Source organism: Podarcis melisellensis, assembly GCF_964234715.1.
Source record: "Podarcis melisellensis genome assembly, chromosome: 1".
Taxonomy (NCBI): domain Eukaryota; kingdom Metazoa; phylum Chordata; class Lepidosauria; order Squamata; family Lacertidae; genus Podarcis; species Podarcis melisellensis.
Window position 1 is genome coordinate 40,669,852 of NC_138528.1, and position 13,406 is coordinate 40,683,257.

The 13,406-nt window shown below is 40.2% G+C and overlaps 1 protein-coding gene across 2 annotated transcripts in view; it reads left to right on the forward strand.

Moving 5' to 3' along the window:
* Nucleotides 1-5,221, forward strand: part of CHRM5 (cholinergic receptor muscarinic 5) — a 59,645-nt gene extending 54,424 nt beyond the window's left edge. For both annotated transcript variants that reach the window (XM_081886882.1, XM_081886881.1), the window contains one exon: nt 1,784-5,221. In XM_081886882.1, coding sequence (XP_081743008.1) covers nt 1,850-3,442 — 1,593 coding nt within the window. In that variant the 5' untranslated portion in view covers nt 1,784-1,849 and the 3' untranslated portion in view covers nt 3,443-5,221. The remainder of the gene's footprint in view (nt 1-1,783) is intronic.
* The last annotated feature ends 8,185 nt before the right edge of the window (nt 5,222-13,406 follow it).

Consider the following 13,406-nt stretch of genomic DNA (forward strand, 5'->3'; position numbering starts at 1 on the left):
AATGAACATTAACCCAAATATAGTACAATCAGTTGCAAACTACATGTAGTTATTACTCAGGCATTGCATGTACTTTTTCTTCTTCTTTGCATTGCACGTAGCTACTGTGCACTGCTTTCATAACGTGGGAACCAAGTTGAAAAGTTTTAAAGCTATAGCGATGTCTAACATTTTGCTATGCCTCTTGGTTGTATTGGAAACAAACCCATCAGCAGAAATTACTTTTATAAGGCAAAATAGTCTCAGAGAACTTGATCATTTGGAATTGATGCAGATAGCTGACACTTTAAGATCTTAACAGCCAAATATGATTAACAGTCACTCCTCCATTACAGTGAGCTCATTGCTTTTCTTCCCCTGCAGTCCTTAGTCAGCTAGGACTTATTAGAAAATAAAGGGGTGATTTATTTATTTTTTAATTGTGGAAAATGACCTGAGTTGGCCTTTCCATTAAGAGTCTGTAGTCAATCATGTATGATAGCTTTGTTTAGGGAACCACTTTTGCTGTAGCTGAAATGAAGAAACTGCATTCTTGCATCAAGAAGGAACCTTACTGCATTTTTAAATATGAACCTCTGCAGCTCAGAACAATAAATAGCAACAATGGATGGCCAGATTTGTGCTTTAGAGAAGAGTTGTGAAAGTTACAAGCAAAGAATTCTAGTTGCAATGAGCAGGAGAAGGTGAGGAGTCCAGTGGGCTACCAGTATTTAAGTATGAAAGACAGAAGACATAGAATAGGAAATACTGTGTATATTTTAGTTGCTAAAATCCCACAAGGAGTGGGATTTTTTGTTATTGTTTTTATTATGTATTTTGTGTTTTTATATTGCATTTTATGTTGTGAACCACCATGAGATCTACAGATGTAGTGTGGTGTACAAATTAAATAAATAAATAGAATAAAAATATTTCTGCTACTGAACAGCACATACTCCACTTGTCTCTTTACCAGGACTTTAGTCTTCCATTGCCTTCTTTAAAAAATTCTGCATATTATGCCACTCTTCAAATTTTTCTTTCATTGCAGCAGGGGTGGCAAACATGTCGTTAGACATGTCGTTAGACTGTATAATTAAAAACCACATCAAGACTTTATTTTAACAGCAAATGCAGGGAATTAATTTCTTCAGGACCCATATTGAATTGAAAGGAGATTGACCCCTGTGTCACAACTTTTGTGTGTGTGGACTTTTAAAATAGTGGTTCCTTTATGCGTTTACCTACCTGTGAAACACTGTCAATACAACTTGTTCCCTGAATGTATGGTACCATTAAACATCACATCTAGAGTCCATTGGTATCATAGGTTATATGTGCCCTGCCTCACTGTTGTCCGACTGCAAATTGGGGGCCCTATGTCTAATACTAGTTGATTTTTTAAACCACAGTAGATATTTAACTGTTCATATTAAATAGTTAAAGTAAGAATTCAACAATTAATATTGAATATTTCAGTTATGTCAGAAGCCTTTCCTAAATCTGGTGCTCTCCAGATATTTTTGGACTACAAGTCCCATAAATCCCAGGCAGTATGGCCAATGGTCAGGAACGATGGGAGTTGTATTCCAAAATATCTGGAGTGCACCAAGTTAGGGAAGGCTCTCCTATAGCAGCAAAGGTTGGCTAGGAAATATTACCAAGCCTATTTTGTGTCTCTAAACTTGAATACATAATATTTAAATACCTTTATTGCTCTTACAATTTGCTTGTGCTTAATAAATCTGGCAGGAGTCCATTATTCTTTTACGAGCTTTCTTTCTCTTTATTTGTCATTAAAAAGGTGTCTTCAAAGTACAGATGAAGAAGCAACTTAAAAGGGACTGATGTTAATACGCCAAGAAAAAGAATGGAAGAAAAATTGCACAGCAATTCAACCATTGTCAATGGTACAACCCCTAACCATAAGCATTTAGAAGGTCATAGCCTTTGGGAAGTAATTACCATTGCTACAGTGACGGCCATTTTAAGCTTAATAACTATAGTGGGGAATGTTCTTGTGATGATATCCTTCAAAGTCAACAGCCAGCTCAAGACGGTGAACAATTACTATTTACTCAGTCTTGCGTGTGCAGACCTTATCATTGGAATATTTTCTATGAATCTTTATACATCCTACATATTAATAGGGTACTGGTCTCTTGGAAGTCTAGCATGTGACTTGTGGCTAGCCCTGGATTATGTAGCTAGCAATGCCTCAGTAATGAATTTACTGGTTATCAGCTTCGACCGATATTTTTCTATTACACGGCCATTAACCTACAGGGCTAAACGCACACCGAAAAGGGCTGGCATCATGATTGGCCTAGCTTGGCTAATTTCATTTATCCTGTGGGCACCAGTAATCTTATGTTGGCAGTATTTCGTCGGGGAACGAACTGTCCCGCCTGGAGAATGCCAGATTCAATTTTTGTATGAACCCATCATCACCTTTGGTACTGCGATTGCTGCTTTCTATATCCCAGTTTCTGTGATGACTATTTTGTATTGCCGTATTTATAGAGAGACTGAGAAACGGACCAAGGACCTGGCCGAACTTCAAGGATCCAGTTCTGTGGCCGAGTTCGAAATGATAAAGCCTCAGAAAGCGCTGCTAAAGTCCTGCTTTAGCTGCAAGCAACAAAATTTAGCCAAAAGGGAGAGATGTCAGGCTTCATGGTCTTCATCCAGCCGAAGTACTTCGGCAACAGCAAAGGCATGTCAGATTCAAAATACTTGTCATGACTGGTCTAAGGTGGAACAGCTAACCACTTGCAGCAGCTATGCATCCTCAGAAGAGGAGGATAAACATGCCTCTGATCCCGTTTTTCAAGTAGCTTATAAGTCTCCAGTAAAAAGCAAGGATGATGAGCATAAAGAGGAGAAAAAGGAAGCCTTTATCAAAGACCATCCTGGGGAAAATGACTATGAGACCCCCAAATATTTTCTAACCCCAACCAAAGGCCACGTTAAAAAAAGTAGTAAATGTGTAGCTTACAAGTTCCGATTGGTGGTTAAAGCTGATGGTGCCAAAGAAACTAACAATGGCTGCCGAAAAGTAAAGATCACTCCTTGTTCTGCCACTTTATCTAAGGACACGACTTCCGTCAAAAACATGGATCCAAATATAAACAATCAAATTACTAAAAGGAAAAGAATGGTCCTTATAAAGGAGCGCAAAGCAGCCCAAACTTTAAGCGCCATTCTTCTAGCTTTCATAATCACTTGGACACCCTACAATATCATGGTTTTGGTCTCCACATTCTGCTCAGATTGTATTCCCCCAACGCTCTGGCACCTTGGCTATTGGCTGTGCTATGTGAATAGTACTGTTAACCCAATCTGCTATGCTCTCTGTAACAAAACTTTCAGAAAGACATTTAAGTTGTTGCTGTTCTGTCAGTGGAAGAAGAAGAAAATGGAAGAAAAATTATACTGGCAGGGTAATACTAAACTGCCTTAATTTAAAGTGTTTAGGGGGGGAACAGACCTTGGCCAAGCACTGTAAATCAAATTGGCTGCAAGTCTTTCATTGTAAAGTTGTTGCTTTGCATGTCTGGAGACAAAAGAAGCACAATTTGTGTGGTGATAAAGATACGCCTATGGCCATGAAGAAAGCAGCCACAATGATGAACATTTCTATAATTGTCTGTGACTACTAAATAGAGCATTATTTATGTTTCTGTCATAGAAAGTTTCTTTCCACATGTTTGCCAAATAAAATGGCACACCAACAGACCTTAATGGTTGGGTATGGAATAGACCCTTCATTCATTAGGTCCCCTACCTGAAAAGTAACATTATGCCTTCCTGCACATTTTTTCTAAGGCTTTGTCCAGTTTAGTTATAGGTCTACAATAGAATGACACTTGCATCAACTTCCCATACAGAATTGTTTCTAAACTGGATGGAAACAAAAGGAAGGCAAGTACCACTGGTCAACGATTAATGTCTGAGATTTTTTTCTCAATGGACAAATTTGCTCTTGGAATTAGTTGTGAGGCCATGAACATTGTTTGAGTTTGTATTGTTCTTTTTCTCTGGCTGAGAGATGGCTTATATGATGTAAACTGTGTGGTTGGGGGTTTTTGTTGTTTTTTTTTGCAAATTAAGAAGCCAATGAGGGTACCAAGTTTGTCAGAGATGTTTACACTGCCTACAAACAAGGGTACTAGTTAATTGTCTTTTTGCATTTTATTTGTTCATATTGAAGCTGCTCTGAAGGAGTTTTATTTTTTAAATCCTGTACAGTGTATTGATGCAATCCGATGTATGGCTTCTAAGAAAAAGATAAAATCGCTTCTTTATTACCATTCTGAAGAACTATCTTAGCACCCAAATGTGCAAAAGATTCCTGCATTGCAGAGGGTTGGATTAGATGACCCTCTTGGTTCCTTCCAACTCTACAATTCTATGATTCTGTGTGGGTTGCATTTTATTTCCTACACTGTGAATCAGCAATCCTACCTCACTTGCCTGGGAGTAAGCCCCATTGAATTCAAATGACTTACTTTGGAGTAGTCATGGTTAGGATTGCACTGTGAGTTGCCTTCCGTGTAGGTGTTTTGCAGCACATTAAGCAACATCTTAATCCTTTTGATTTCTGTACAACTTCCAAGTATAGGAGTTCAGGACTGCAATCTTAAGTTATGAGCTGAAACTTGCTTATGAATGAGGTTAAGTACTACACATTACCAGTGCTTTTTTTCCTGAGGTTACACAGGGGTACACATACCCTAAACATTTTGTGAATCTAAGTTTGGCCTCATTGAGGGGCAGTATTTCAATATGAGTAGGAAAATGAGAGTACCCCTAAACATTTTATTAGAAAGAAAAGCACTGCACTTACTTTTATTTAATTTATCCATAGGCTCCTCATTTTAGGTCTAAGATTTTACATCCTGATCTTGAAATGTATTTATTGGCAGTAAATCATTTTAAATCAATGAATTAGGTTGCCAGTATTAAAAAAAAAGATATGGTACTGCTTCAAGATGCAACAGGTCCTGCTTCTGAAACATGTATTTCAGCTAGCACTTAACACTACACAATTTACATCAATAACCTTACAAACATACACTCATTGAATAGTTTGAGTCACCTTTCTCCATGAATCACATAGCCCATACCAGTCAAAAGCAACAACAGCAATTTGAAAAAGAGAGAGGAGTAAAATCACCTACCTTTCTGTCCTGTGTTTTTTTGGGTGGCAATACTTGAATGCCTAAATCCCTAACACAAAGTAGGTAACTCTATCAGGAATTTGCTGAGGATATGTCTGGATAGAAATGTTGTATACATAATGGCTATTATAGTGCCTCTTTTTATACCGCAGACTACATACGACAACACGAGCATTTCAGTAGAGATGATGATCTGACAAAATAAAGGCAGTAACTGGGATAATTACAGAGTAACTGGTCTGAGAACTGCAATTAAAATCAGCTATCAAAATAAACTGATGGGACAGAAAGAAAACAACGGCAATGGGAAGTCAGGATGCACAAACTACGGTGAAAATATGGAAACAAACTGATATTTATATAAGAGTTTAGTAAGTTCATGATTTAACATGTTAAAAGGCCTAGAAATTCCACCCCAGTACCCTGATTTACTGTATTGTCAAGTTTTGGAAATAGGATGTGCACCCAGAGCTCCCCACCAGCGTGGGCATATACATACTATATCTTTAAAGCACATTTGAAGCACATTAGCCCCTCACAGAGTTTCAATTCTCAGCAACCCTTATCAAACTACAGTGACCAAAATTCTTTGAGAGGGAAAATAAATGTGCTTTGTATGGAAATGTCCCCTCCGCTGAAGTGAAGAAGGAATGTGGTCCATATGGGGTGCATATGGGGCTCAGTTGGGAACTAATATTCAGGTGCAATGCAGCATTAAGATACATTCCAGCAAACACTGAACAGCCAGGTTTGCATTATTGACTATAGACCTGTAAAGATGCAAAGCTTCATGGGACACATGGATTACTGTAGTTCAATAGCGCAGTGTTTCCCAACCTTGGGTCTCCAGCTGTTTTGGGACTACAATTCCCGTTATTCCTGACAACTGGTCCTGCTAGCTAGGAATGATGGGAGTTGTAGTCCCAAAACAGCTGGACACCCAAGGTTGGGAAACACTGCAATAGCGGACAGTGCACTGACTCATGCACTCATGGTTTGCTGAACTTCAGTTTAAAGATGGACTATAACAATGTCTATGTATGCATTTGTTATATATATATATCCTGCCTAAATTTCAAAGAAATGCAAAGCAGCTGCAATCTAAAAACACAAAACCATAGTAAAATATATAACAATTCCCATTTAAATCACAAATATTGTCACCAAGGCCAAACCCCCACAACAAAATACAAAACACCCATTGAAACTAAGACATCAAAAGTAAGCCAGCAGAAGGAGAACAATTGGTCAGAAACCTTTTTAAACAGATATATATATATATATATATATATATATATATATATATATATATGCAGGTTTTGGTGTCCTCGGGTGTCTTCCCGTGTAAAAGTTGGGGTGTCTAGGCGACGTTTCGACGAGGTCTCACTCGTCATCTTCAGGCTGGTGCTTTCGGCTTCTTGTTACTGGAACAGAGCAGGATCTCAGTGTTTGAGTTCCTATAAATACTGTTGAGGGGGTGTGGTGTATAGCCTCCAATGTTCTGGGCAGAGAGGAAGTTCCCAGGCTAGTGTGCCTTTTCTTCTTTTGTTCCTTAATTACTTGAGGGATATCTTGAGTGATTTCTTGAGTGATATCCTGAGTACCACTTAGGTGGGTCATTAGGTGTGGATTAGTTGTTAAAGTCTTTGTGTCTTGACCTCTTGAACTTTGTGAAGAGTTTTTCTGAGAAGATGGCTGTACTGCACTTAGTTGTGCTCTGGCTTGGCTTCGTGTATAGGGGCGAGCTGTGGTTTTGTGGCCTGTGTCAGCCAGATCTGTGTAGGGATTGCAGGGGGGTGCAGCATCCGGAGGTGCCACCATGGTTTGGCTACTGGATGGTGTCTGTAATTTATCTGTGGAGAGGGTCTGGGTTTGGGTCTGGTGTGGTTGATTGGTGATGGCGTTCTGTGTGCCTCTGGATCTGGTGTCTGGATCACTCAAGATATCCCTCAAGTAATTAAGGAACAAAAGAAGAAAAGGCACACTAGCCTGGGAACTTCCTCTCTGCCCAGAACATTGGAGGCTATACACCACACCCCCTCAACAGTATTTATAGGAACTCAAACACTGAGATCCTGCTCTGTTCCAGTAACAAGAAGCCGAAAGCACCAGCCTGAAGATGACGAGTGAGACCTCGTCGAAACGTCGCCTAGACACCCCAACTTTTACACGGGAAGACACCCGAGGACACCAAAACCTGCATTCCTGTACCCGTGAAAATCTACGAAAGCATATATATATATATATATATATATATATATATATATATATATATTAGCCATCTAAAACAATACAGTCATGGGGTCTATGGAAAGCCATTCCCTAGGATGGGCAGCACAACAGAAAAGGCCCTCATCCTGATTATTGCCAGATGTGCTTCCCAGGGTCAATGGACCTGGACTAGGGCTTTGCATGATGCTGCTGCTTTGGTCTTCAAGAATGTACGAGAGCACAGCTTGAGTGTTAGGCTGCATCTCTATCATATCATCCGCATTCATAGCTTAGTATGGTAATAATACAGTTGTAAAATATAGTGTTGCATAGTTCAGAGATAACACAGCACATTTCATGAGAGTTATTGTGTATTTGTCATTGCTTCCACTGAAGTAAAAAATATTTTCATTAAGAACTAGAGAAGCAGGAAAGAAAGGGTTTCTCCACAGCTATAGAAATAAGCAATGTTGTGAATATCTTGACGGTTAAGTGAGTTGTTTGCAAAAGATTGAATTTTTTGCAGGGGTACTGGATATTATTTAAACTCACTGTATAATAATGTGAAAATGTGTATTCTGGAATCAATATGATTGATTTTAAGTATATTGTATTGTGCCAACTGTTTTTGGTGCTTTTGCATATAATTGTTAAAGGAAAATGCAAGTTACTATAGAGACCTCTGTTTCTTTTCTTCAGTCACCATCAAAGCATTTTCTGTGTATAGTGTATACTTTGAGTTATACTGGCTTCAAACAAACATACATATGCATATGATATGTGTGTTTGGTTCAAACGAACCTGCATTTCTATAATACAAGCTATGTAATAATGACTATATAAGACTGTAAAAGTTTTCTGCTAGCTGCAATGGTATTGCTAAAGAAAAGCTTTGCCTTCTATTATTGAAGTTAAATGGGAAGCTATTTTTGTCACAGTTTCTGTTGAACAGGAATGTTTTATAAATGTTTATGGTCCGTTTGTTGAGTAGATGTATAAGACTACACAGTGATGGATGCCAAAGTATCAGTTAAGTGTAACTGTTAAGTATGTGCTCAACCTATGCTGCTAAAAACTCAGACATGACACTGCCAAACTCTGGGATACATTGTAAATATCTGGAACTGTATTAAAAATGGTGTGTGTTTATTGCTTTTTTAATACTGGAGTTTCATAACAAAAAAGGCAAGGGGGACAGTTGAGAGCCATCCAACGGCAATATAGAGGCACAACTTTTATTTTTTTATTTTTTAAAGAACAGGAAGAGCAGAAACAAAAACCATTCGAAATTATTTCTTAAAATGTATACATTTTAAATTTTTTTGCAGACACTTGTAAGTTATTGCTCTAGAACCTGTGACCCTTAAGATCATGTTGGGTTCCACCACATCGGCCTCAGCCTGCACGGCCAATGGACAACGATGATGGGGGTTGTAGTTTGACAACTTCTGTAGGGCTGTAGGTTCCCCATCCTCTAAAATCAGGATTCTTAAAGACTCCATTTACCGTATTTTTTGCTCTATAAGACTCACTTTTTCCCTCCTAAAAAGTAAGGGGAAATGTGTGTGCGTCTTATGGAGCGAATGCAGGCTGCGCAGCTATCCCAGAAGCCAGAACAGCAAGAGGGATTGCTGCTTTCACTGCACAGCGATCCCTCTTGCTGTTCTGGCTTCTGAGATTCAGAATATTTTTTCTTGTTTTCCTCCTCCAAAAACTAGGTGCGTCTTGTGGTCTGGTGCGTCTTATAGAGTGAAAAATACAGTATATGTTTAGTAACATAGAGTTGCATGGGAACTATTATGGGGTAACTGTACAGTATTCCAGACCACTATGGTCATGTTTATAGGAAAAAGCTAACTGTGGTGATTAAACAGTGTGGTTATTTCCCATCGGAGTCCCATTCTTCTCTGAAACAAAGGTCAAAAGACTCCCGACTCGGAGGTTATGCTAAGGGCACTGCTGACTTGTGAAACTAAAGATGGGCAGCAAAAGCAGTCAAGCTCTTCTAGGGCAGAGAATCAAAAGGGAGCTGGACTGCATAGCGCTGTTTGATGACACTTCAACATTGTTTCCAAAATGGGAGAGGAGGAGGACAATCTGCCTTGTATTTGCAAATATGTCTGCTGTGACCATAGAGGACCTAGAACCGAGCTCAAGAAGAGCTGGCCTTAAAATAGCTAGACTAGGAGCAGATGCATGGACATTATTGAATCAGAATCTTACCGACAATAACTGAGGGTTCAGCTACTCAAATTAGATCCCCCTTCCTGGTGTATTGGCACACCCAGTTGGGGCACATTAGGTTCCTTAATTCTGCTGGTTTCCTGAATATGGGGTATTGTCCTAGGGTATGGTCGTAGGGGTTGCCTCCAAGGTTCCCTTGTCTTCCCTGGTTCTGGTTCATGCTTGGGGCTGAAATCTCGTCTGATTCCATGTCTGGGAGCTATACTGACAAGTACTAACATCTTGGGGACAGCATGAAAGTGCTGAGTGAAGGCTGGAGATAGTAATCTATCAGCTTTATGCACAAGCAGAAATGAGGCCACATGCTTCTTCCAAAGCCATTATAACAAGTAGGTTAAGTCCAAGGGGCAGGGAACAGAAGAATGAAGTGAAAAATGGTGGGTCAAAAGACTGCCAGGGCAGCTACAGCATCAGGTTCCAGTAAGAACAGATTCTACCTTCAGCACAAATAACACTGGTCAACAACAAATTTGTTGTCTGCATTTTTTCAGTTGATTTAGGATGAATCTGATGCGCTGAATCCAAAAATCACATTGGTTTTGCTCAATCAGGTCAAGTTTTTAAGCTATGGCCACATGTCGTTTTTTAACGTTTTTGTTCACATGTGTGGAGCATTTTAGAAGAAGTTGGTGGGGGTAAAATGCCATGTCGAATAATTGTTTTGATTGGAAATGATTATTTTAATGACAAGAAGTATTCAGGTCCGATAGTTCTGGGTGATTATGTCGAAAAGGGATCAGTTTGAAATCATAAAACCTTGAAATCTTCCATAAATTGGTGCGGCTGGGATCAACAGCCTCAAGTATCCTGATCTTCAATCAGCACGTCGTCCTGTAGCTCATTGTGATGAAATTCCAGTGCCTATCTTCGGAGAACTTCCTGACATTAGTGACGAAGATGTCTCCAGTGTTGAAGGACATGAAGAAGAAGAAATGGTTCTTGAAGATCCATTTTCCCAAAAGGAGTTGAATGATCTAGTTCACGACCTCAGCTTGTCAAAGGACTCTGCCGAACTGTTGGCATCCAGATTGAAGGAAAAAACCTCCTCTCTGACAGTGCTCGCATCAGCTTCTTCCGCAACAGGCATCAAGAGTACCTCCGTTTTTTCTCGGAAGAGAAGGACTTGGTGTACTGTGCAGATATTGCGCAGCTTCTGCTCAAGCTTGGAGTGCCACAGTATGAACCCAAAGATTGGAGACTGTTCACTGACAGCAGCAAGCGATCACTGAAATGTGTTCTGCTACACAACGGCAACCAGTTGCCTCTATACCCCTGGCTCACTCGATTACACTGAAGGAGAACTATGAAGCAGTGAAGTATGTGCTGGAGAAAATTGGTTATGATCAGCATAAGTGGTTTATTTGTGTTGACCTGAAGATGGTGAACTTTTTGTTGGGGCAACAGTCTGGCTTCACCAAGTACCCATGTTTTCTGTGCATGTGGGATAGTAGGGACCATTCTCAGCATTACACGAAGAAGGACTGGCCTGTGAGGGAGGAATTGGTGCCTTGCAAAGAAAGGAACGTCATCAATGCCTCTGGTGGACAGAGACAGAATACTCTTCCCACCGCTGCACATCAAGCTCGGCTTAATCAAGCAGTTCACCGAGGCTCTGGACAAGGATGGTGACTGCTTCACTTACTTGTGCCAGGCTTTTCCAGGATTGACCATGGAGAAGTTGAAAGCTGGCATCTTTGACAGTCCTCAGATCCGTCAGCTCATCAGAGATCCAGAGTTCGGAAACTCAATGAACGAAGTGGAACTGGAAGCGTGGAAGGCATTTGTTCTGGTAGTGAATAACTTTCTTGGCAACAATAAGGCCAGAAACTACGCAGAACTGGTCAACAACATGCTAACTGCTTTCAGAAACCTGGGCTGCAACATGAGCGTCAAGATGCACTACCTATTTTCACATCTGGACCGGTTTCCTGAGAACCTGGGTTCAATGAGTGACGAGCAGGAGGAGAGATTCCATCAGGACATGAAAGAGATGGAGACCAGGTATCAGGGTCGCAGGGATGCAGTCATGATGGCTGACTACTGTTGGACTCTGAAGAGAGACCTCCCTGCCGCTGAGCATTCCAGGAGTTCCAAGAAACGCAAGTTCAAGCCCTGAAGTTTGCAAAATGGTGAAGCAACATGCAATTTACGTGTACTTACCTTGATCAATGCCCACCATTCAGTTTACAGTAAACCTGACCTGATGGAGAGAAACGGATGCCATTTCCGGATTCAGCAGTGCAAAAATACCCTAAATCAGTTGTAGAAATCTAGACAACATTCAAAAAGTAAAAAATTGTTGCCCAGTGTAATTTTTCAATTGCAATGTGTCCCTCTACTAATTTGAGCCTTGGTCAAACTGGTGTTCTAGTGTTTCACAGATGGATAATATAAGAGCCTTCAGCAACAGACCCCTTAAAGAACATTCTCTTTCCATCTGAGACTTCCCATTCATTCAGATCATCAAGAGAGGTCCTGGTTTGTCTCCCAGGTACAGTTGGTGAGAACAAGAGAAATACCTCTTTCTGTTATAGCACCCAGACTTCGGAGCTCTTTGTCCTGCGTGATTTGTCTGCACCCGATAGAAGAGTTCAAATATAGAGTTTAAGGATTGTCTGTTCCTGCAGGCCTTTGACCCAACTGGCTTCTCCTTATGGATTTTTAAAGTTCTTTTTTAAAAAAAAAACTTATTGCATCATCACCTGTTTTTGCTGCTTTAATATTATATGATTGTATTAAACTTACATGATGTTAGTATCCTTGGGTAACAGAAGTGAGAGGAAAAAGTGGGATATATATATTTGGATATGTCTAAACAGATTATATTTAAAGTTTCAGAAGCACTTTCCTGAGCCAGAGCTCCAGGAGAGCCACTTCCTACAGTACAGTGATAACATTTACTGGAGGAGAAATCTGTGGGGTATAAGTAGGGTCTTGGGCAGAACAGAAGAACAGGAGCTAATCCCATTCCACTATAGCTGGAATACTGCAGTGTAAATAAACTCTTTCCAGCTCTCCATACATACTGTCAAGCCCTGAGGCAGCCCCCCATACTGATGGCTAAATCTTGCCAAGGTGCTCTAGGAAAACACCTCTGGCTCACCCTCTCATGTTACAGATCCCACTCCACTCCTTTGTGGAGTGATCCATGATGGCTGATCCATGACTAGGACCAATCCATATATTTAGAAAAAGTACATGGTAGGGCCATCCTAGCAGAATACCCTTTCAGAATGCAGGAAGGGTAGAACAATGCAAAAACTCCTAACAAGCCACTCGTATCCATGGAAATCTAGTATGTCAGGAAGAAAGGTTAATCCTTGCTGTAATGTGCTTACTATGTGTGTTAAATTTTTACATGGAGGAGCATCCAGACATGTGCCTTTCTTGCCTGTGTTCTGAAAGGGTATGGTCCTCAGACACCTGAACCATATACTTTTTTTAACTGTTTAGACTAGTAGTCTTCAAACTTTCCAGATCTTTAACCCAAACATGGATTTGGAAGACTCATTTTTTCATTCTCAATTTGCCTAGTGGTACTGCTGCCATTGCAACTCACCTTAGATCAGGCTATGATCCAGTTTTGGGTCATGTTGAAGATCAGTGGTTTATACTGACTCTTTAGCATGCATAACTCTCTTCCTTAAAAAGCAGTACTTTGCATCCTGAGTAGTACTAATCCTCTTCATGGAATGTGACTTTCCTGTCTTTCCCTTCCTATTGCGATCCCTTGCATCTTCCCAAAAGCAGTTCGTGAGGACTGGAAAACCTTTTAAAAATGGCATGAGG